Consider the following 25,845-nt stretch of genomic DNA (forward strand, 5'->3'; position numbering starts at 1 on the left):
CTAAGAGGAGAGAAAAAAAAAAAAACTTCCTCAGACTACTTTTCCTCCTACTTCAGCCCAAACATTTTGGCCGGCTATACTGTCATGATTCCAATGGCAGGGAATCACAAAAGGACAAGCACCAACGAGCTCTAGGGTGATGGAACCTGAGCTGACCGCGACCCTAAACCTGAACACACAAATAACAATAGCCGGGGAACGTGCCTACGTTGATCCTAGACGTCTCGCACCAGCCGAAGATCTAACTTCCCCTATTAGAAGAAACACAGACCTCTCTTGCCTCCAGAGAAATACCCCACAGAAATAGCAGCCCCCCACATATAATGACGGTGAAATGAGAGGAAGGCACATACACAGTATGAAAACAGATTCAGCAAAATGAGGCCCGCTAAAACTAGATAGCAGAGGATACAAAAGTAAACTGCGCGGTCAGCAAAAAACCCTTCAAAAAACCATCCTGTAATTACTTGAACTCATGTTCCAACTCATGGAACATGAGGAGCAATTACAGCCTACTAAAGCAACCAGCAGCAAAGAGACAATTATATGCAAGCTGGACAAGACAAAAATAAAGCAAAACGTGGAACAAGAAAATCAAAACTTAGCTTGTCCTGAAGATTACTGAAGCCAGAAGCTGAGGTAACAAAACACTCTGATAACCTTGATAGCCGGCGGGGAAATGACAAGAAAGCCCGGTTAAATAGGAAACTCCCAAATCCTAATAGAACAGGTGGACACCAGAGACAGCAGAACACAAATCACCCAGTACCATCAGTAACCACCAGAGGGAGCCCAAAAACAGAACTCACAACAGTTACATGCGCCATCAGCAGCTTTGGGCTCTGTGTCATTAGTATACTTAACAGTGTCCAGGCGCTTGCATCTCTCCTCTGTACTCTTGTTAGCACGCTGTTTGCGCTTACGTGCGGCATCGGCGGCTTTTCGCTCTGCATCATTACCATACTTTATATCAGACCTGATCTTACGTGCGCCATCAGCAGCTTTGGACTCTGTGTCATTAGTATACTTAACAGTATCCAGGCGCTTGCATCTATCCTCTGTACTCTTGTTAACACGCTGTTTGCGCTTACGTGCGGCATCGACGGCTTTTCGCTCTGCATCATTACCATACTTTATATCAGACCTGATCTTACGTGCGCCATCAGCAGCTTTGGGCTCTGTGTCATTAGTATACTTAACAGTATCCAGGCACTTGCATCTATCCTCTGTACTCTTGTTAACACGCTGTTTGCGCTTACGTCCGGCATCGGCGGCTTTTCGCTCTGCATCATTACCATACTTTATATCAGACCTGATCTTACGTGCGCCATCATAAGCTTTGGACTCTGTGTCATTAGTATACTTAACAGTGTCCATGCACTTGCATCTATCCTCTGTACTCTTGTTAGCACGCTGTTTGCGCTTACGTGCGGCATCGGCGTCTTTTTGCTCTGCATTATTAGTATACTTTCTATCAGACCTAATCTTACGTGCGCCATCAGCAGCTTTGGGCTCTGTGTCATTAGTATCCTTACTATTAGAGCTCATGTTGGCTAAGCTAAACAGCTTTAAGCGTGGTGGTGGCAAACAACAGGTTAATAAGAGGCAGTGTCAGGTAGTAGGAAAATAGCCAGTTAATAATAGGCAATAGTTCTTTGCAGGAATGCAGATATTAATAAATAGGCAGTTTATATTGCAGAGAAATTGCTGGGCAATAATGGACAATGTCCTTATGTGGCAAATAATAGAGCAATATACCCAATGTGGCAAAGAAGAGGTTAATAAACGGCAGTCTCTCAGTAAAACAGTCAGTGAATAATAGGCAGTATATGGAGAAAACACCAAACAAGAGTTCAAAATTGGTGTGAAAATGTCACTGAACCACTTCACAACTAAATATATATAGTTTTGGTAAATGGTATTATCATTTTTTTGACGAAATTCGGCAGGAGCTTGAAGAGCAACGTCACTGGGCCCGCCTCCACGCAGTAGAAACTTGCTGTGAGGTAAAAATTCAAAAATCACACCAAAATGGCGGGCGGAGTGTGTCACAGTACGGCACGTTTCTGATTGGTCGCTCGCAGCAGGCGGCAACCAATCAGACACTGGACACTGTTGACGTCACTTATCTCCGGACATTAGCTCCGGACATTAGCTCCGGACATTAGCTCCGGACATTATCTCCGCACATTAGCTCCGGACATTAGCTCCGGACATTAGCTCCGGACAAAGCCACGGAAGTTGGCACAAATTGCAGGAAGTAGTATTCTAGGCAATTAATCTCCGGACATTAGCTCCGGACATTAGCTCCGGACATTAGCTCCGGACAAAGCCACGGAAGTTGGCACAAATTGCAGGAAGTAGTATTCTAGGCAATTATATATTAGATTTAAATAATTTAAAAAAAACAGCGTGGGGACCCATTTATCCTTGATAACCAGCACTGCTGAAGATGATAGCTGAGGGTTGCAGCTGCTGTCAGTTTTGCCTGACTGGTTATCAAAAATACAGAGGAACCCACGCTGGTTTTTCTATTTATACTCCCATCAGCCTCCGCCTGCTCTTACTGTTATTAGCGGCAGCAGGTGTAGGCTAATGGGAATAATAGTCTCATCAGCTGCCGCCTGGTCTGGCTGTTACCAGTTGAATATAACTCTCAATATTCTCCCCTGCTCCCACTGATCTCCGGCAGAGCAGGGGAGAATGATGAGAGCTGTCTTCAGCACCCGGTGCTGTGGAACAGTGCTAACTGTACCACTGCTTCCCAGGTGCCGTTACGTGTGGTACTGATGCAGCACACGTGCAGCACATGGTTGCCACACGTATTACATACAGTGACACTGATGTCTCTAGTACTGGTTTTTTGCTACTAGAAATACAGTGGAGAAAAAAAGTATTTAGTCAGCCACCAATTGTGCAAGTTCTCCCACTTAAAAAGATGATAGAGACCTGTAATTTACATCATAGGTAGACCAAAATTATGAGAGTCAAAATAAGAAAACAAATCCAGAAAATCAACTTGTCTGATTTGGCAAGATTTATTTTGCAAATTATGGTGGAAAATAAGTATTTGGTCATTAACAAAATTTCATCTCAATATTTTGTTATATATCCTTTGTTGGCAATGACAGAGGTCAAACGTTTTCTGTAAGTCTTCACAAGCTTGGCACACACTGTTGGTGGTATGTTGGCCCATTGCTCTATGCAGATCTCCTCTAGAGCAGTTAATTTTTTTTTCAATAAATGTCAATGTTTTTTGCCCCCAATACTGTTATACGGTTATTTGTGTATTTCGCTGCCAGCAACACACACCGTGCGCAGAATAAACACACTGCGCCGTACACTTTGTGTTTTTGCCACCTCATAGCTCCAGGAGTTATTAAGTAGAACACTGCAGCTTTGTGTGTTTGGTATGGAGCTATGAGTTGTCAAAAACTAATATAACTTGTATTTTCTCCATAATCTCTTCAGTCTGCTTAATCTATGTGACGCAGACTGAAGAGACAATGGCAGTAATACAAAGCAGATCTATACACAACAGGTCATGTGTCATAAATAGTGAGTTCATGATGCACAAAACTCTGCGTCTTGAAATCATTATTTATGACACCTGACCTGGTGAGTAGAGAACTGCCTTGTATAACCTCCATTTTCTTTCAGTCTACGTAATCTATTTCACACAAACTGAAGAGACAATAGAGGACATACAAGGCATATCTATACTCACCTGGACAGGTGTCAAAAATAGTGAACTCATGAGGCTGGGTTTTGTGCATCATGAAGTCCTTATTTCTCACACATGAACCGGTGAGTACAGATCTACTTTGTATTATACCTCTATCGTCTCTTCAGTGTGCGTCCAATAGAAACTGCAGAAGAGATTCAGGATGTAATGACGTCAACTACCTTACCACTAACAACATAAGTGGTTTTTAGTGGAAAGACATAGGAGACTCGGTATAGGTATCAAAACACGTTGTTTATTAACAACAAATATTAGTAAAATTTAAAACATAACTGGTACAGACCCAAACCCAACAGCACATTTTACACAATATTATCTTGCCATGCCACATGTCCGATGTCAGAAACAAAATAGGCAGACAATTGGTCCTGCATGCGGGCAACTTCAACAGTTGACCGCAGAGGGTGATGCTGGTAATCTGGCAATGGGTTTGCAACTGGTTCATCCAGTTCAATGTTGGGTCGCTCCTTATGTAATTGTGGAGAACCACACAGGCTTTGAGAACCTCATCGACTGCCTCCTTTTTTTTAGATTAATGGCTGTCCCAAGAATGAGCCATTTTGAGACAAGAATCCCAAAGGTACACTCAACTGTTCTTCAGGCCCTGGTCAGTCTGTAGTTATAAATCCTTTTAGTGTGGTTTAAGTCCTGACTGGAATATGGCTTCAGTGGGTTTTCACACATCTGAAAGGCCTCATCCCCAGCCATAATAAATGGCATCCGTGGGCCTTAAGTGTTAGGGAGAGGTCGTGGCAGGGGAAAATTTAAATTTTTGCCATACAAAGTTGGCCCCTATCCGAGTTCTTGAAAGTCTGAGAGTCATTGCCACGGCCAAAAGCTCCAATGTCCACAACGATAAAGCGACAGTCCGCATCTGCTATTGCCATGAGCACTACAGAAAAATATTTCTTGCAGTTAAAGTACTCCGATCCAGGTCTGACAGGTTTGATAATCCATATGTGCGTTCCATCCACTGCTCCCAAACAGGAACTGCACTGCACTGCAGCTACACAGCTCCGTAAACCGTCTTCTGCCTCAGACTGATCCACTCTGTTTCCTGGCAAGAACTGTCTAACTTTCCCTACAGACCACCATATATATGGGGAGTCACCTAGTAAATAGAATCAAAAGCTCCCCCTGGTGGCCTGGAGTGTGAATGTGTTGCATGCTTGTGTTACCTGGTTACAGTTATCCCTTCTTGCCTCCAAGTGTAACATCACTCTCCCCGTGTGGAAAGCAATGCTACTGTGATGACAAGGACCATGGGGGCCACATATGCGTCTAAAAAACGCTGCGTTTGCATGCGGTTTATCATGTGTTTCAGGTTGTGGCATAAACGCTGTGGATTCTACTGCAAATGTGAAATATGTAAACTCTGGGTTGTACTGCTGGGCGTCCTGACCCTAGAGCTATCTCGCATCGATCACTCTTTTCCTTCAGTCACTTCACTGCTCAGGATCTGGCTATCTGTGACACTGTGTCCTCTCTCAATAAAAACACCCACATAATATGGCACTGGTCACATTAAACCTTAGGCCCTTTCTCTATGTTCACTGGGCCCTTTCTGACATTCCAACTTGAAACTGTGATTGTCCCTTGAGGTTAGCACCTCCCTCTCTGGGGTAGTCCCAAACATTAACTCAATTCACAATATCAACATCATTAATGCACATAACAGTTCACATTACAATAACAGTTGTTTCTTCAAGAGGGAACATGGGCAGTATGTCCATCTCCTTATACTGGCCCAGCCCCCTATCTACAGAGGGACCCCTCCTGGGACCCCACTTGCGCTGTGAATGCATGCACCATTACTGCCGGCAGTGGATGAATAGACACAGGGCTGCCACCAAGAATTTTGAGGCCCCATACTGGCAAAATTTTCGGGCCCCTTTGAGACTCTGCCCAGGCTCCACTCCAGCTCCGCATCCAACCCTCAAACATTCCACAGTCCCACCACCCACTCACAGAAAAACTCCACATCTGCCCCATGTTCTCACCAATCACACATTAACAGTTCCCATCTAACACCAGATCACATACATAGCTGCAGGTTTTGGCTTTTCAGTTTGCCATTTTTCATTTGCCAATTAAATTTTTTCAGTGTACATATAATACATTGATTTATATTAGTATAATGCCATCCCATAGTCATATATAGTAGTATAATGTACCCCATATTCATATATAGTAGTATAATGCACCCCATAGTTATATATAGTAGTATAATGCACCCCATAGTAGTATAATGCACCCAGTAGTCATATGTAGCAGTATAATGCACCCCCATAGTAGTAATGCACCCCCATAGTAGTATAATGTGCCCCCTTAGTAATAAAAGAAAAAAGTTTCTCCTTACCTGGCCAAGATCCAGCCGTGTCCTCTGCTAGATTAATCTGAGACGTAGACCGTTGTCCCGACATGGTGGAAAGGACAATGATGGTGGTGGTAGAAAGGCAATAATGGGGTAGTGAGGGAGGAGGAAATGATGAAGGTGGTGGAATGGGCAATGATGGGAGTGGTGGGGAAGGAGTGAATGATGGAGGTTGTGGAATGGGCAATTATATGAGGTGCGGGAGAAAGCAATGATAAAGGCGGTGGAGAAGGCAATGATGGAGGTGGTGAAGAGGGCAATGATGGGGTGGGGTAGAGGACAATAATGGGATTCGGGGGGAGGAGGACAATGAGGGGTGTTGGGGATTGGGATGGGAGGAAGGAGGACTTACAGCTGACTTAGGAACAGGGGGAGGAAGACAATATTATTGTTTATTATGTCTAACACAGTCCCTTAGTATAGAGTGTACGTACTTATTATGTATAACACAGTCCCTTAGTATATAGTGTACTCACTTATATATAGCACAGTCCCTTAGTATATAGTGTACTCACTAATTCTGTATAACACCATCCTTAGTTACATAGTTTCCTCTTTTATCATGTATTACATCATCCCCTATTAAGGACCATTCTCTCTAGTTATATATAGTGCCGTCCCTTATTATATACAGTTGTGGCCAAAAGTATTGACACCCCTGCAATTCTGTCAGATAATACTCAGTTTCTTCCTGAAAATGATTGCAATCACAAATTCTTTGGTGTTATTATCTTCATTTAATTTGTCTTAAATGAGAAAACACAAAAGAGAATGAAGCAAAAAATTGATCATTTCACACAAAACTCCAAAAATGGGCCAGACAAAAGTATTGGCACCCTCAGCCTAATACTTGGTTGCACAACCGTTAGCCAAAATAACTGCGACCAACCGCTTCCGTAACCATCAATGAGTTTCTTACAATGCTCTGCTGGAATTTTAGACCATTCTTCTTTGGCAAACTGCTCCAGGTCCCTGATATTTGAAGGGTGCCTTCTCCAAACTGTAATTTTTAGATCTCTCCACAGGTTAGAAGTCTCCAGTGCCTTCTCTCAAACCATTTTCTAGTGCTTTTTGAAGTGTGTTTTGGGTCATTGTCCTGCTGGAAGACCCATGACCTCTGAAGGAGACCAAGCTTTCTCACACTGGGCCCTACATTATGCTGCAAAATTTGTTGGTAGTCTTCAGACTTCATAATGCCATGCACACGCTCAAGCAGTCCAGTGCCAGAGGCAGTAAAGCAACCCCAAAACATCAGGGAACCTCTGCCATGCTTGACTGTAGGGACAGTGTTCTTTTCTTTGAATGCCTCTTTTTTTCTCCTGTAAACTCTATGTTGATGCATTTGCCCAAAAAGCTCTACTTTTGTCTCATCTGACCAGAGAACATTCTTCCAAAACGTTTTAGGCTTTTCCAGGAAAGTTTTGGCAAACTCCAGCCTGGCTTTTTTATGTCTCGGGGTAAGAAGTGGGGTCTTCCTGGGTCTCCTACCATACAGTCCCTTTTCATTCAGATGCCAAAGGATAGTACGGGTTGACACTGCTGTACCCTCGGACTGCAGGGCAGCTTGAACTTGTTTGGATGTTAGTCGAGGTTCTTTATCCAACATCCGCACAATCTTGCGTTGAAATCTCTTGTCAATTTTTCTTTTCCGTCCACATCTAGGGAGGTTATCCAGAATGCCACGGGCTTTAAACTTCTTGATGACACTGCGCACGGTAGACACAGGAACATTCAGGTCTTTAGAGGTGGACTTGTAGCCTTGAGATTGCTCATGCTTCCTCACAATTTGGTTTCTCAAGTCCTCAGACAGTTCTTTGGTCTTCTTTCTTTTCTCCATGCTCAATGTGGTACACACAAGGACACAGGACAGAGGTTGAGTCAACTTTAATCCATGTCAACTGGCTGCAAGTGTGATTTAGTTATTGCCAACACCTGTTAGGTGCTACAGGTAAGTTACAGGTGCTGTTAATTACACAAATTAGAGAAGCATCACATGATTTTTCGAACAGTGCCAATACTTTTGTCCACCCCTTTTTTTATGTTTGGTGTGGAATTCTATCCAATTTGGCTTTAGGACAATTCTTTTTTTTGTTTTTTCATTTAAGACAAATTAAATGATGATAATAATACCAAAGAATTTGTGATTGCAATCATTTTCAGGAAGAAACTGAGTATTATTTGACCGAATTGCAGGGGTGTCAATGCTTTTGGCCACAAGTGGAGCTTCCTCTGTTGTTATGTACAGTGCTGTCTCTTACAGGGGGACTTATAATGTTTGGGGACAAATTGAGTGAGGATAGGGGGATTTATTATGTGTGTGTAGAATTTGAGTGGGGATGGGGGGATTTATTATATGTGGGGTGAGATTTGGAGTGGGAATGGGGGATTTAATGTGTGTGGGGAGATTTGAGGACACAAAATTAAGAGCAAAGGGGAAGATCGGGGCATATATGATTAAACAGTACAGGGGAATAGGGGCATGTATGAAGAAACAGCACGGGGGAATTGGTGGCATGTATGCAGAAACAGTACAGAGGAATTAGGGACATGTATGAGGAAATAGTATAGGGGAATGGGGGGCATGTATGAGGAAACAGTATGCGGGATGGGGGGCATGTATGAGGAAACAATATGGGGGAATGGGGGGCATGTATGAGGAAACAATATGGGAGAATGAGGGCATGTATGAGGAAACAGTACTGGGGAATGTGGGGCATGTATGAGGAAACAGTATCCGGGAATGGGGGGCATATATGAGGAAACAGTATGGGGGATGGGTGCAGACAGTATGGGGAGCGAACGGGGGAATGTATGCAGACACAGTATGAGTAGCAATGTGAAAAATGTATGTGGACAGAGTACGGGGAGTGAGGGTGATGGGATGTGTGCAGACACAGTATGGGGAGTCAGGTGAGCAGACAGTATAGAAAGTGAGGGGGTAAATATATATGAGGAGACAGTATGGTGAACAGGGGGATGAGAGAGGAGACAGTATGAGGAGGGAGGGGAATAGTGTGAGGAGACAGTATGGGGGGAGAAAAGTGAATGGGCACAGAATAGAAACTGAGTAGTGGGGGGCATAGCATGAAGGGACATTGTAAGGGCACTGCCAGGAGGGGACAGTATACCAAGGAGGTTGAGTGTGATGAGAGAGTACAGTATAAATACTGGTCCCCATAGGAGGACACAGTAAGAGAGGACAGTGTGAAGAGGGGGCCGGTATTGAAAGGAGAGGTCAGTGTGAAGAGCATGTACCATAAGAGGGACAGTGTGGGGGTCATATTTTGTGCAGACAATATAGTGAGGGGCAATTTATTATTCAGTAGCTTTATAATGACACTTCTATCTTTAAGGGCATCCCATGGAAATTTTCTGCAAAGGAGTGAAGAAGATGGAAGTCTGCAGAGACGAGCTGTGGATGAGAAAACTCATCATGGGGTCTGGAGAAGATGAAGAAAAGAAGGAGAACGACTCCAGAGATGACGTCATCTATAAGGTACCTGGATGTAAATGTTATGTGTGATACTAATTCTCATGTTTTTATTTATGTTAGGAGCATTACAGGGGGATGTCCAGGTTTGTAATGAGTCTGTAGTCATTCTTTCTGACTGCAGACTTCTGAATTTTCACACTGCTCACTGCACGCTGTCAGGATTCTCTTGTGCCGGCGATTTACATACATGTGGTCACATGCTGACTAGACATGTGTGGCCTCACTCAATGAAAATGAACTGAGCGAGGCTAGGCACATCTAGTCGGAATGTGGTCAGAAGTATACAAATCGCATGCTTGTGCTGACATGACCGTCCACCGGCAAGGTGGATTAGTGTGAGAATTAAGAAGGCTGCACAATGTCAGGATTCAGCTCTGCAGGTTCCAGTAGTCATCACATGGACACTTCACTCACATGCGACTTTCATACTTATGGTCCTGTGACAACGAGCTTCTCTTCCTGCTTCTCTCAGTTTTTCACTGAATATTGAGAGCATTAGGGAGAGCAGCGCGTCGGTGCATGACTAAGTGTGCAAATCACATATGTCCTGGGGGGGGGGGGGGGGGGCGCCAAAATGAATTCTTTCCCCGGGTGCCAGAAACCCTATATACACCTCTGCATGCTGGAGTATCAAAACACGCTTGTAGACAGTCTTAGGAGTGGTTTTTCCCCAAGACAGCTGTGAGGCACACAGTGTGCATCACAGTTTTAGACTTCCAACCCTGGGAACGTCAAGTCAAGAAACGCAAAAACATTAGCATCAGCAGCAGTGTAAGTGGCAGAAGCAATTTCTGTGAGTAGTTTACATATTTTTTAGACCAAGTCTCACACATAGTGAACTAATGGTGTAGGAGTAGGGTTGAGCGAAACGGATCGGACAAGTTCAAAAATCGCCGACTCTCGGCAAAGTCGGGTTTCATGAAACTCAACCCGATCCTAGTGTGGGAACGGCCATGAGGTCGGCGATCTTCGCGCCAAAGTCGCATTTCGTATGACGCTTTTAGCGCCATTTTTCAGCCAATGAGGGAGGACGCAGAGTGTGGGCAGCGTGATGACATAGGTCTCGGTCCCCACCATCTTAGAGAAGGGCATGACAGTGATTGGCTTGCTTTCTGCGGCATTCTGCGTGCACGCCGACCGCCATCTTACCTCTGCCGATCGTAGCATAGGGAGAGGTTGTCGCAGCTTCATCAGAAGAAGGGATATAGTTAGGGAGGGAAGATTAAGCCCCCAAACTGCTTGTGCTGTAGCGATTTCCACTGTCCAACACCACCTTTTCTTTGCAGGGACAGTGGAGGATATATTTTTGTGCATAAGCTCTGTAGCTTATTAGGCTGCCTTATACGGCTCCCTGATAGCTGCATTGCTGTTTGCTGTGCAAACCAACTGCTTTTTTAAAAGCAAAAATCCTGTTGCTCCTTTCTGCACAGTTATCTTGTATATTTGTCCACAATTTTGTGTGCAGCAGTCCTTTTCATTGCTGCCATACTTTTCCTGAGATCATTGTAGGGAGATTGAAATTGTACTACAGCCCTTGTATTTTTTCATATATCTTCCAGCCACTTTCTGCCACTGCATCAATTCAAAGTGACAGGAGACAGCATTTGTCCAGTATGGTTACAAACTACTTTTCCTCCCTTATCGATGTTCTCCCTCACAGGTCATTCCCCTTTGATTACTGGGCATCTAAAATAGACACCTGGCCTGAATTGGCAGAATATGCATTACAGGAGCTCGCTTGCCCTGCTTCTAGTGTAAGTAGCCCATGTGTTTCTGGTTCTATAATTGTTCTCTTGTTTCTACAAGACTAGGGAGTCCACCACTCCTTATGGGTCATTTGCATCAAAGCTGTTCCATCCAGCATGTCCACATGGATATTCCCTCTCTGAACCCTGCTTATACAGGTACTATACAGATGATCAGGTTTTTAAATACATCAGATAGGGATTATATTCATTAGTTAGGACTGCTCCATATGGGTATACCTTGACGACTGGTGGAGCAGCTTAGTATACATTTTTTTGCAAAAAAACGTATCAACTAAATACCCTGTTTTTTTCCGTCTTTTGACTAGCACTTGCTTATTACTGTGATTTTTTACAACAGAGGATTTTTTACCTCACTGTGCTCTTTTGTATCTAAAATAGACACCTGGCCTGAATTGGCAGAATATGCATTACAGGAGTTCGCTTGCCCTGCTTCTAGTGTGCTATCAGAAAGAGTCTTCAGTGCTGCTGGTTCAATACTGACCGAAAAAATGACATGTCTGGCTACCCAGAATGTTGATGATCTAACCTTCATTAAAATGAACCAATCATGGATTTCAAATTATTTTGCCCCACCTTCTCCTGCTGACACGAAGCTTGCCTGAAAAATGTCTTGCTTATGGCCTCCTCTTACTGACTTCTCCAATTCCGCCATTTGCAGCTGCTGAATGTCCACCATAGGCCATTTTTATACCTCACTAAATGGGCTGACTCCCCCCACAGGGCCGTGGTCACCACCTGGTGCAAGCACCCGTGCGAGTGCCATTTGCCTGGACAGGTGGGTGCGCCCACTCTTGGACGATGGCACTGACACAGGGTCCCTCATAGTACAATGAAGTGTCTCTGACTGTGGTGGTGCACAACCAATGTCAGACACACCGTCATAATATGAGGGGCCCTGTGCCAGTACCGCCGCCCATGAGAGTGTTCCCCCCAGCTCGAACAGTGCTCTACCACTTGCAAAACTTACCTCTCCCTGCTCCACCACTGTGTAGTCTGTGCTGTTAAATCCTTCAATGGCACTGCCAATACAAATTTTTTTTTACAAAGTCGGGTGTCGCGAAACCCGACTCGATCCTAAAAAAGTAAAAGTCGCTCAACTCTATGTAGGAGCATCTCGAGCTCAATATCAATGCCATCGGGGGGAAGTTGGACCCTTTTGCATTTAGGTCTTCAAAAATGGAAGCGTCGCCTGTCACACCTTGGAGATTTTAGTACACGCCTTGCGCAGGCGTGTACTACGGAGGACAGAGAATGAACTTCAATCCAGTATTGCAGCCAGCATGCAGCCAGTGGGTAAGGAAAGGGTGAATCAAACACCCGAAAATCTCACCTCTATGGCTGAAAATTGTTCCCTCCAAATTCAGGTGACAGAGTCCCTTTAAGTGTGCTGTGGCTGCTGTTGCTACTGCTGCTGATGTTACTATCAAATTTTTGAAATGTGGAGACTCCAAGTTGGGTCTCCATCTGGTGAGTTTCCTGTAGTGGAAGGTTTATCAGAGCCCAATTATAGTATTTGTGCAGAAATTGCTGCCACTTTTCCTGGTGTCTGCCCCTAATTTTTGGATATGTTTGGACTCCAAGTTGGGTCTCCTTCATATGTCTTGCCTGTAGCAGTAGGACTCCCAAACCGCCAGGCCTGCACTTACTTTCAGTCAACTACCTGTGATACTATCCTTAAATGTTTCTAACCATAATAGTCTACGAAGATGATATTTGTGCCACCTAAGTGTGGCTGAGCAGAAAAGTAGTTTGAGCTATTGCATGAGGTATCAGAGCTCCCAGCACAGCAGGCTTACACAAGTTCCTCACCCACCTTTTAATTTGAACTTAAATTCAAACCTGTAAATGCTGGCCCAGACCCTGTCTCATGTATGGCCCATGCCTGACTGCTGCATCATTATAACCTTTCTAGTGTGGGCCAATTGATGACACTTTTCCTGGTATCTGACCATAATTTTTTGGAAATATTTGAACTCCAAGTTGGGTCTCTTTCATGTGTGTTGCCTGAATTTGTCAAGGGTCTCCGAACACCAGGCCTACACCTGTCACTCATCCACCTGTTACTAATCAATGTGTAAGGTAGAAATGCTGGCCCAAACCTTGCCCCATGCATCCATGCTTTGCAATTATACTATTTGAACTTTGGGTCAAATTGATGCCACTTTTCCTGGTGTATGTCAAAAATTTGAGCTGTTTTGGCAGCTTTTGGACACCCTGAAGGTGTTGTCTATTCATTTAATTTTGCCTCCCATTGAATTCAATGGAGTTCAATACTGTTCTCCAACATTGGGAAGTTTGCCAATCCAAACTAAACCTTGAAAGGTACGCTCATCTCTACTCCTGGCAACGTAGTCCTCACGTTACACAGCAGCGCCTGTCAGGACACAATACAGCTGCTGTTTTGCCAACCAGGAGAAGTCTGCCTTTAGCCAGCACCAAAGGACTGATAACGTTTATACTGCACCAACACCAGTCACACACACAAAAAAACACAATAGGCAGTAACCTTAAACCCTAATGTAATAAATGTAAAAAAAATTAAAAATAAGTAAATAATTAAAGAAAAATCCCAAGCGTAAAGTGATAAAAATAACAAAATCAGTATACCTGCTCAGGACAGATGATAATTTACTGATCGGTGAGTGTCCGACTTCTGGAACCCACAACCCATAGTCTGAATGGTGAAAGCTTGATTGCCGATCCTTTCAATCTCTGTGAGGCTGCCAGAAAAAGCCGAGCACAGAGGTCTGCAGTCCCATAGGAGATGAATAGAGCCCAAGTTGCATATGCACACTACTGCTTCATTCTATTAAGGATAACAGTGCCCTTTTCTGGGATAGGTGCAGGGCCAAGTGGTTGGACCCCCACGATCAATAAGTTATCATCTATCATGTGGATTCATTGTATAACCCCTTTAAGTGAAAAACTTGACTTAAAGTGCTTAACCATCAGTACTCATTGTTGTATCGGGAGGTGACATGAGCTGATGATATCACATCTACACATAATAATAATAATAGAGAAGAAATTAAGCCACTCACTAAGCTGCATAAAAAAAACAACTAAAAAGTACCCAATTGCACCCCATGTAACTTTCCCATGATATGCCCTTATATTGGAAATAGCAGAGGTTTTTAATGCAGCTTGGTGAGTGGCATAATTTCTTCTCTATGTGATGCCATCAGCTTATGTCATCTGCCCTGGCAGATCTTATTTTCACACTGATGTTAGTGTTTGGCGTTAGCGCTTACTTTTATTTTTTTACTCACATTTACACGTACCTGGTGGTACGTATGATCGCCAGGTATCATCCACGTGTCTTATTAGATAAGCTATGGGTTAGTGGATATACTGTTATTATGATAATATGAGTGCAGAATTTGGGGCCCCACTTTAATTTTTATTTAAAATCAGCCCTGCTTTTGTGTAGCAGAAACGATCATTTCACCCGAGAAATGTGTCTTGCTCATTCATCAGGTGATTGGCAGCCTGTTAAGTGTGCAATAATATTTTGAAACGGGCAATCCTACGAATGCTTGCTCCTGATAATCTTCCAGTATAAATGGACCTTAGCCCCTTATTATTTTATTTATTTATTTATAGACATATGACTTATAGATACGTCACATGCCGGCCCCCTGACCTTTCCCAAGTCTGCATCTTTCACGGCAGATGATAGCTATGATACTCAGCCATCATCTGAATCTAACAGCCGTGATTGTTAACCTCTTAAATGCTGTTGTCAATCTCTGATAGCAGCATTTACAGTGCACTATTCCATCACCAGGACGCCGATGGGTCGCAATGACAGGAAGGGGTCTGCTGAATTTCGCTGTCCTTATCATGATGGTTCTCCTTTGAATGCCAGCTTCTAGCCCAGTGTTCACACAGCGCTGTGTACAGTACAAGCAATTAAATGATCACAGGTTCAGGTCCCCCAAGAGGACTAATAAATACAGTGAAAATTAAAAAACATGTTTTTAATAATATAAGGAAAAAAGTTTTAAAATAAAGAAATAAAAAATAAAATAAAAGCATACACATGTGGTATCATTACATCTGTAAAAGTTAAATCTATCAAAATATAAAATTAGTTAACTAAATCGATAAACGGTGTAATGAGAAACAAAATCTAAACACCAGAATTATAGTTTTTGGCTAATGCAACATTGCATTGAAATGTGAAATAAGAGGCAATAAAAACATTGTACCTATCCCAAAATGAATACAATCAATACAAATGTTAGGCCATGGAGCAAAACCATAGCCCTCGCATAGCCCCTTGGTTTAAAAATGTAAAACATTATGGATCTCAGAAAATGGCGACACAAGCACAATTTTTCCTCACTTTCCAGTTCATCACATGATAAAATGAATGGCGTCATTCAAAAGTACAACTCATCCCGCAAAAAACAAGCCCTCATATGGCTATGTTAATGGAAAAATTAAAAAAGTTATGGCTCTTGGAAGAAAAAGAATAGGAAAAAGTAAAAATGCAAAGACAGAAAATTGTCCTGTCAGGAACAGATAAAAAAGGGAAAAAAATGGTCTCAATGCGCTAACACAGGTAAAAAGTTTTCTCCTTTTCACAAAACTTAATAAATTATTCTCAATCAGTAATTTGATAAAGTGCATTTCTATTAAATGGAAAAATGAAATCATTTTTAGTCTTTTGATTATTGCTGTAAAAAAAAAAAAGATTTCTTATTCGGCGTAATTTCCTTTATGCCAGAATTGTTTTAAATTACTCATATTTTAGGTAATGAATGGTGATCAGAAATGGTGATTTCCAAAATTATAGCAAATAGTTGCTTGTAGTAGGAAGGATATCTAGAACTATATGCTTATTTTGTAAGCCATGGGGGGGGGGGGGAAACAAGTGGTACCACTGAAAATACTGCTGAACATCAGAGCCGTGATATCCTGTAGAGGTTCCCTGAATAACTGCTGCCATCGTGTTATCTTGCATAGATATTGATACCATAGATTATAGGTAATAGTGTAAAGATACATATCTTGTACTACTAAATTACTAATTGAGAAGCAAAAGAATGTCATACTGTAATTCACCCAAAGGCATGTCTTGACCTGGAAAGGAACCACCGCATAATGGAGCCGTAAACATTTATCACAGCACATTTTCAAGGATCAGTAATAATATATGGAGGCTATCAATAGTGGAGCTACCAGGCAAGGGGCAGAGGGTGCGGTTGCCCTGGGCCCCACGCTCAGGGGGCCCACCTGGAGCTATGCTACCTTTAACTGTATCAAGTCACCGATACTGATAAGCATTGTCGGAGATGCGGGAGATATGATTTCCCTGCACTACTGCTCTCTGTTCTATAGGCAGCATGTCACCTTAAACCCGCGGTCTACAGAACGGCAGAGGAGCTGATACATGCGCAGAACATCAAAGCCCTGGTAACGTCTATCATCAGGGTTATGCATATTAACCTAAAGCCATAGCCATAATGATGCTGGTATACAGATTTAATAGAATGCAGAGGGGCCATGGCAAAGCTGAAGACCCTACCCACAATCCCGCTCATGATAGAAGACCCCTCAGGGATTCTTGATCCTGAGGAAGACACATTTATGATATGTGTGGAGTGCATTTCCCTTGTCTAACTAGTCTTTCGTACACAGGGGTCTAATATCATGGACTGCTAAGTATTTTGTTCCTCTTTTGCTATGCAGATTTTTTTGCTTGCAGCTCTATTTGAATGATCAATCTATAGCGATTCCTATATATAAATTTTATGAATCATCTTTTTTCACTTTATCACATCATTTATGTGTATTGTGCTGGGAACACATTTTCTGCATTTAGCATGTTCTGCCGTTGGGTGGACTCTACTTAATCTTGTATGGTTTTACAGATAATATTAATTCTATGCATAAGAGTGGCTTCTTGAATGGTAATTGAATACTTTACCTCTGTGTTTTAATATATTTTTGGTTAACAGGGGATTAATACAACACCATTATGGGTTGTATGGTTTGGTTTTATAGCCATGGGCTTTTTAATTTTTTTAATCTTCTTTTTGGCTTGTTATATATTAAATAAAAATCAATTCATTAGGTGATCCCATTTATATTTGGTGGTGGCCGCTACTCTTTATTTTTTCCCCGTGTCATACCCAACAGTTGGCCCCAATAAAATAAAAAAAACTTATATTCACCTCCCGCGCCTATGTTGTTCCTGCGATGACGGCACTTGCTATCCCCGGGGCTCTCGTGCTGTTGTTGCGACAAGTGAGCCCGGCGCCCAATCACCTTCTGTAGAATAGTGGAGGTATTTCCTCTTATGGTGTTTTTGTAGAATTGAACAAGAAGAGGAAGTCAGAGATCAGCTGCAGCCTGAACGTCCTCTTCATGCTGAGTTCAACAGTGACACCAGAGCTGATTGGGCGCCGGGTTAACATGTCAAACAACCGCACGGGAGGCCCAGGACAGCGAGTGCCGACACCACTGAAACGGTGCTGGAACAGTAGGTGAGTATTAGCTTTTGTATTTTATCGGGGCCAAACATTTAGATCAAGAGGAGGTTGTCCTAAATAGTGGAGAACCCCTTTTAGCCTAACAGTCATTTCACCTGACGAACCTTTGCTTGTTTGCAGAGCACAATAATTGGGAAATGAGTTTCCAAGAACATACGGTTCATTGTGATTATCGTGCTGTGTAAATGCAGCCTAATCATCCCAAGGGCAAGTGCAGATGATCATATATTCTCTCATCTGAAAGAATCGAGCCGATTATGCTGATCAAAGTCTGAATAGAACTTGATCAGAGTGTGATTATAGTGTGATCTGATTCTTTCCAATGAGGAGAAAATGTCTCCATCTCCTCCATTCTGTAAGCCGGTGAAAATCAGACTGCAATCAGATGTCATCTGAGTGCTGTCCAATGGTTTCCACATACTCATCGACTTGGAGGTTCGAGTGCAATCTGAAAATCAAAGTCGATCATGTAGCAATTTTTTTCTTGGACCAATATCTGACATGTGCATGGGCCCATAGACTAGCATTGCTTCGAGTTCGATCCAATGTTTTGTCGGATCACACTTGGACCGAAAATACAACCATGTGCTTGAGCCCTTATACAAAGCTGTAGAAGGGACAGTTGTGATGGATATATGTCTTATTCATACTCTGTCTTTCCACAATACTAGATACTAAAGATGATCAAATCTTTTGAAATTCAAATTCACCAAGTTTGTCGAATTTTTCACATTAATGTGATTTGCAGCAAATTGATTTGCCATAAATTGCAATACTGCATAGCATCCAGTTGTCCTGAAAAATGTATAACAATCCCCTTCAAGCTCTTTAACGCAAAACACAGCCTAAGTAATGTGAAAGTGACCTCACCATAGAAACGGATGATAACTAGTAGTAATCAACAGTCCATTTAATAACATCGTGCACTGACAGACTTTGCATGTTTTGTAAATGGAAACAAAGGCCAAAAATCCTATTACTCCACACACAGCACTTCTTCAGCATCTGTGCCTTCTCTTTGGGGACGTCGGCCGTCTCTGACAGCCAGATACCCACTTCTTGACTCCTATACAGTGACATTTTAGAGCATCAATGCAGAGTAGGAGTGGGACCACGCAGACTGTTAAAGTCTATGGACAGTCCGGTAGCGGTTAAAGACACTTGCATGAAGATATTTAAACCATTGAACTCTGATACTGCGAAATAACATAGAACCAATGTCAAAGAATATCATAGAATATCATAGAACCAATGTGCGCAGTACTTAGAGGGGTATTCCCATCTCCAAAATCCTATCTCAAAATGTAGTAGGTGTAAAAATAATAATATTATTATTAAATACCCCCCATTAGAAATGTAGTATAGTTCTTCTGATTTGCTATGTTGCTTACCCCATGTGCAGGACATTGCAGTAGCTTAGGTATCCATGGTTGTGTCTGTCACTATATGGCCGGGATCACACATGCGAGAAACACGTCCGTGTCTCGCATGTGAAATCCAAGCTCTGGCGCCGGCACTCCAGAGCGGAGCGTGCGGCTCCATGTGTTGCTATGCGGCCACACGCTCCGCTCCACAGTGCCGGCACCAGAGCTTGGATTTCACATGCGAGACACGGACGTGTTTCTCGCATGTGTGATCCCGACCTATGAGTGGTCGTAACCATGGTTGCCTAAGCTTATGCAATGCCCTGCAAATGGGGTAAACAACATAGAGAATTGGAAGAACTATACTATGTTTCTAATTGGAAGCATTTGCTAATATTATTACCGTACATCTACTACATATTGGGATAGGATCTTGAATATGGGAATGCCCCTTTAATTAATTGAATAATAATAAACTGATGCAAAACTGCAGAACATGGAATAAATAAATAAGTAATTTGTTAATAAAATAAAAAAAAACTTATGAACAATAATAAAACAGCAAAATAACTCGTAATACTGTAGATAGACTGACTGTACTGTATATGGATATATACTGCACTGGCTGTTTTGGCTCACATGGAAAAATGTGTTCTTTTATGCAACATTTTTCAATTGATGGCTAGATAAATGTAACTGTCTAAATTGTGTTCTTCGCTATACATTCTGTTATTTCAGAAGTTTCATATTATGCCTCTCATTTTTTTTTAAATTTCTCCCATGAATACCTTATTGAGTTAATTTATTTTAGAGTTGTTAAAAGTAATATATATTGTATCCTTATTTTAGATACAACTTGTAATTTTGTAACATTTTATAACTGTCCAATAAGCAAAAAAAAAAAAAACCCCTCTGAAAGCAGGTTTCAATGCTTTGCCCTTGTTATCAGAAGGGCGGGACCTTTACCAACAAGACTGAATGGCGTGAGTCACTTACTTTTATCGCTATCATTCACACAGGACTACGGGACATTGATCAGGATTTTGGTGAGTGGTGTAAATGTTACATAGAAAATCATATTTATGGAAATGTATAGTGAGTGCATCAGCTGTATAATAAGGCATACGTGGAGGGTGACGTAGTGCTAGCATGCAGGCTTGTTTTAACTTACTAATTAAAAAGCATAATTAGAAATTTAGAGATTGGAAGCAAATCGTCCTGTGTTCTTCTACCTGTGCTTGTTGTTTGTTGTTGAGTTTTATCTTAATTTTGTATTAATCCATAATCATATAAAGACGAAATCATATGGGTAAGAATAGAATACAGTACATCAGCATTTATTTTCTGTCAATATAAAGTTTAGTGAAGCCAAGAAATGGGGAAATGAAGTATTGCAGACATAGCTAGAGTATGCCAGGCACGCTGCAGGTGCTCATCATTCATTTACAAAGTAACTATGCCTCCTCAATTTATACCATTTGGATAATTTTGCAGCAAATTGTAAAAGCTTATGTAAGGGCATTTTCATGGTCAAAAACTACTACAGTCATTTACAGATGTTGATCCACCAGACTGACCACTGTGCCCGAGAGCCAGTTACTAAAAAAGTCCAAGTGCCGCCTACACCGGTTAGTTTAATTTCTGGTCTTCTTTCTCTTTATTTTTGCAATTTTTCCCATTCCCGGCTGTGGCTAAAAAAAACCTGCATTAAATGACCCTGTGATAAACTGGACTTAAGTCATATCCAGTTTGGTTTTGGCACCCATTGAGCAAGACGAAAGTGTCAGTCTACAGTTCCAGAGCTTGGCACAGCTGCCCTCAAACAACCGGCAGTTACTTCAGATGAACTGATGGCCCGGATTGACACTGCTCTGCTGCTTATGTCGTGTTCTTGGCTTTCAGGCTCTGATAAGAATATTGTCTCACGCAGCAGATTTAGAAATTTTGATGACTGAATTCATCTGAAAGTCTGAAATACGTGCTCCTGATAAAAAAAAAAATAATAAAGAAACTCCTTTTGTGAACATGCTATTAACGAAATGTTGAAAAAGTGCTTATCAACTGTCTGTCGCTGCTCTTTTTTTAATTAACCCTTTTCATTTTTGTCATAGATTGCTAAGGCCTCTATGAAGAAGGCTCAGGTGTTCTGCTTGCTCCATTCCCCACTCATTTGCAAAGTTTGAGATCTCGCTTGTTAGGTCGGGGTCACACTAGCGTAGAATATGGACGTGTGCTATGTGAAAAAACATTGCACAGCACTCGGACCAGTGTTAATCTATGGGGCAGCTCACATCACCATATTTTTTCTCATGTGTATTCAGTGTGCGAGTGAAATCACAGCATGCTGCGATTGTACGCGTATATCGCCCGAATCTCGCCAATGCAAGCCTATGGGTGCAAGAAAAAAATCGGACACCACACGACCATCAGTGTAGCTTGCGAGGAATACGCAACCATTTCCCTATTTCAGTCCATTGAGCCATAAAATTCAATGGGGAAAATCAGTGAAAATGTAAAGCCATACGCGTATCATACATATTTCATACAGATACATAGGTGCGAGAAAATCACATCATCACATTGCATTACACACGGATGACCATACGGACAACACTTGTGCGATCCTCAGCAGAGAGACTCGGACCGATTTTCCATACGGTAAGGCTATGTGTACACGTTGCGGATTTACTGCGGATCCACAGCGTTTTTTCCGCGCAGAAAAGCTGCAGATCCGCAAGTGATTTACAATACAATGTAAATCAATGGAAAAAAATAATGCTGTGCTAATGGTGTGGAAAATTCCACACGGAAAACACTGCGGATTAAAAGAAGGAGCATGTCATTTATTTGTGCGGATCTGCAGCGTTTTTTGTACCCATTCCATTATAGAAATCCGCAGGGGTAAAAACGCATGAAATCCGCACAAAATCCGCACAAAAAACGCATCAAATCCGCACCCGCGTTTTCTGCCAAGAGATGCAGAATCCACACAAAAAAATCCAGAGGCAAATCCGCAACGTGTGCACATACCCTAAGTATGACCCCAGCCTTAACGTGAGATCTTTAAACAAAAACAGCACTAAAAACAGTTTTCGATCAGTAACAGCTATAATGTCGGGTAAACGGGGAATTTAGTGGTTCGTTTGTCCATTTTTACAAATTAGTTTTATTTATCAAAATCACCTAATCTGCAACTGCTCACTGTCATTTCTCCTTTAAAAGTGCAACCCCAGAGAGGTGATGAAAGGTACTCCTTAAATTAGGAACAGTCTTTTATAAGCATTGCAGTTGTTTCTTATAACAGGTGTCACAGGTGCACTTTACTGTTTTTATTTTCTGCCATTCTCTAGTGAATAAAGAACATGGGCCAAAAGCAAACTATTGTCGCAGAGCCAGTAGAATTGGATGAATCTGCGGTCCTTGTGGGGAAGGTGGAAGACTTTAAAGCATCCAGGCGGATCAGAACCACAGTGAATGACAGAGAAATCGTGTTATTTCATCATCTGGGGTATTTCCACGCCCTGGACCTTCGCTGCTATCGTAAGTGAATCCTAGAAACTACAGCAACATTCAGACTGATAAAGTAAATCCCGGCTAACCTCGCATGAATGTGTCTCTGTTATAGATGCTGGTGGACCTCTTCATCTGGGAGAAATTGAGGTTAGTTCATTTACAAACATAACTATAGATTGCTAAGGTGCAAAAAAAGAATATAGTCACTAAGGCTGAAAAATGAAACGTCCATCACGTTTCCTAGATCAAGTCTTATATTTCATTTATTGTTTAACTATAACTCTCACTGTCATGAGATTATCATGCAGCGCTCTTATAAATGCTGGCATAGTATCTGCCAATGCTACATCACTTTAACTGTAAAGAACACTTTCCTATATTGATATCTGAATCTCTTTTCCTTTAATGAATGTCTCAGGCTAATTTTACAGTTCCGAGAATTAAAGGAAATCTTTCACCAAATTTTCCAACATAAATTAAAGCCACCACTTTAATCTGGTCCATGACCATAGCCCATAAATCTGTACATAAGTGCCCCAATTGCCCCCTGCATATAATAAAAATTACTCTTTATTAGGCTGCCGTCACACTAGCAGTATTTGGTCAGTATTTTACATCAGTATCTGTAAGCCAAAACCAGGAGTGGGTGATAAATGCAGAAGTGGTGCATATGTTTCTATTATACTTTTCCTCTATTTGTTCCACCCCTGGTTTTGGCTTACAAATACTGATGTAAAATACTGACCAAATACTGTTAGGCTATGTTCACACTTTGCAGATTCCACTGCGGATTTTTCCGCAGCAGAATTCCAAAATCCGCAGTGAAAACCCGTCGCGGTTTTTACTGCGGATTTATCGCGGTTTTCACTGCGGTTTCTTCTGCGGATTTTCATCTGCAGTTTTCTATTGGAGCAGGTGAAAATCCGCAGAAAAGAAGTGACATGCTGCGGAATGTAATCCGCAGCGTTTCCGCGCGGTTTTTTTCCGCAGCATGTGCACTGCGTTTTTTGTTTCCCATAGGTTTACATTGTTCTGTAAACTCATGGGAAACTGCTGCGGATCCGCAGCAAAATCCGCAAAGTGTGAATATAGCCTTAGTGTGACCCCAGTCTACGTCTCCTGCGCCGTATGCTAATCAGCACAGTCTCGTCTGATAGGCATCACTGGTCTGGGGTCTATACTGACTCTTAGGGCTCATTTCCACTTGCGAGGAAAACGGACGAGTGCAATCCGATAAAAAATCGGATTGCACTCGGACCAATGTTATTTAATAGGTGTCTTTTCATTTGCTTTTTTTTTACTCAGCCGAAATCGGACTGAAAAAAATCTGGGTCGGCTGAGAAAAAAATCGCAGCATGCTGCGATTTGCTGCGGGTCTCGGACGAGACTCGCCAATGCAAGTCAATGGATGCGAGAAAAAAAACGCATGGAATACGGACCATCCGTATTCCATCCGTTTTTTACGGATACCTTACCATTCTGTGGCACAGAACACTGTAAATAGTCCTGTAAATTACTGTAAAAAATAGTTGCAGAGAAAAAAAACGGATTGCATACGGATGTAAAAACGGATGATGTGAATAAAAATCACATTACACTCGCATGACACTCGCATGACAATCGCACACGTTACATCCGTTTTTTCGGTCCGTAAATTGGACCTTTTTTTCTCACACAAGTGGAAAGGGGCCCTTATCAGCAGAATCACCGTCCACCTGCCTTGCTGTGGATGATGCACCCTATGTCATCCTCATGTCCCTGCAAATCTTCTGCTTGCATAGTTGTAGCGCAGGCCTGCGTAGGTGCACTTTGCTTTGCCTTACTAAGGGCACCGACTTCACTTCTGGTCAACCCCTTCCCAACATGTGATTCACAGTTACATCGTATGTTGGGTCAATTTCAACGCACTTGGAATTTTTTCCCCCACTTTCTAGTGCATCACATGATAAAATTAATGGTGTCATTCAGAAGTACAACTTGCCCCACAAAAAAAGTTATGGTTCTTAGAAGGGGAGAAAAAAAACAAAAACAGAAATTGGCCGTGGCATGAAGGAGTTAATAGGAGGTGGCATTTTCCCTTTAACCCCTTCACGACTTTGGACGTATCCATACGTTTAGGTCGATAGGCACTGAACTTGGACTTTATAGATACATCCAGGCGATTTTGCACATACAGGGGCTGTGCGTGCTTGATCACCACCGGGTATTCAGCAATTCTGACAGATGACACCCAGCACTTTAAACCCCTATATATGACAATAAATTTCTGAGCCCTGCTGTGTGCTCAAACATTAGTTTACCCAGATATTGGGTGTCTGCATACTCAGAAGAAATTGTACAACAAATTGTAATTTCTCTTGTTACCCTTGTGAAAATAAAAAAATTGGGGCTAAAAACATTTTTGTGCAAAAAATTTGATTTTTTTTCTTTTCATGGCTGAACGTTATAAACTTCTGTGAAGCACATTCAAGGTGCTCACCACACATTAAGATACCGTATTTTTTGGACTATAAGACGCACCGGACCATAAGATGCACCCCAAATTTGGGGTGAAAATTGCAGAAAAAAATATTTTGTATAAGATGGGTGTCCGTCTAATTGTCTGAATTTACAGTATCTTACCTGAGGGCTGGCGGTGGCAGAGTAGGGTCACAGGAGGCATGGTGTCGGCAGAGGTGGGGTGATGCGGTATGGCGTGCACATGAGCAGGGTCCCTTTCTGCTTAGGTGGGTGACGCCACGGCCTGGTGTCCATGGGGGGGTTGCAGCAGTGGTTTGGCGACGGCAGAGGTGCAGGGATAATGAGCGGTATGGCGTGAGCAGGGTCCCTTCCACAGGTGAGGTGACACAACGGCCCGGTATCCATTCCAATGTGAGCAGCAGAGCCGGGTTAATTACCGGTTTATCTGCTGCGACGGCCATCTTCCTGAGGCCGCGCGTGCGCAGATGGAGTACTCTGCTTCCTGGGGCTTCAGGAAAATGGCCGCGGGAGGCCATGCGTGCGCAGATGGAGATCGCAGCGGCCATTTCCCTGAAGCCGAGATCTAAATCTGCGAACTCGGCTTCAGGAAAATGGCCGCCACGATCT

At 42.4% G+C, this 25,845-nt stretch overlaps 1 protein-coding gene across 1 annotated transcript in view; it reads left to right on the forward strand.

The window, feature by feature from the left end:
* Window positions 1-20,199: 20,199 nt before the first annotated feature.
* RFESD (Rieske Fe-S domain containing) overlaps window positions 20,200-25,845 on the forward strand; it is a 64,433-nt gene continuing 58,787 nt past the window's right edge. Inside the window, exons 1-3 of the mRNA XM_069751962.1 lie at window positions 20,200-20,291; window positions 22,596-22,785; window positions 22,871-22,905. Of these exons, the coding sequence (XP_069608063.1) occupies window positions 22,608-22,785; window positions 22,871-22,905 (213 nt within the window). The 5' untranslated portion in view covers window positions 20,200-20,291; window positions 22,596-22,607. The remainder of the gene's footprint in view (window positions 20,292-22,595; window positions 22,786-22,870; window positions 22,906-25,845) is intronic.

The sequence above is a fragment of the Ranitomeya imitator genome, chromosome 1, assembly GCF_032444005.1.
Source record: "Ranitomeya imitator isolate aRanImi1 chromosome 1, aRanImi1.pri, whole genome shotgun sequence".
Taxonomy (NCBI): domain Eukaryota; kingdom Metazoa; phylum Chordata; class Amphibia; order Anura; family Dendrobatidae; genus Ranitomeya; species Ranitomeya imitator.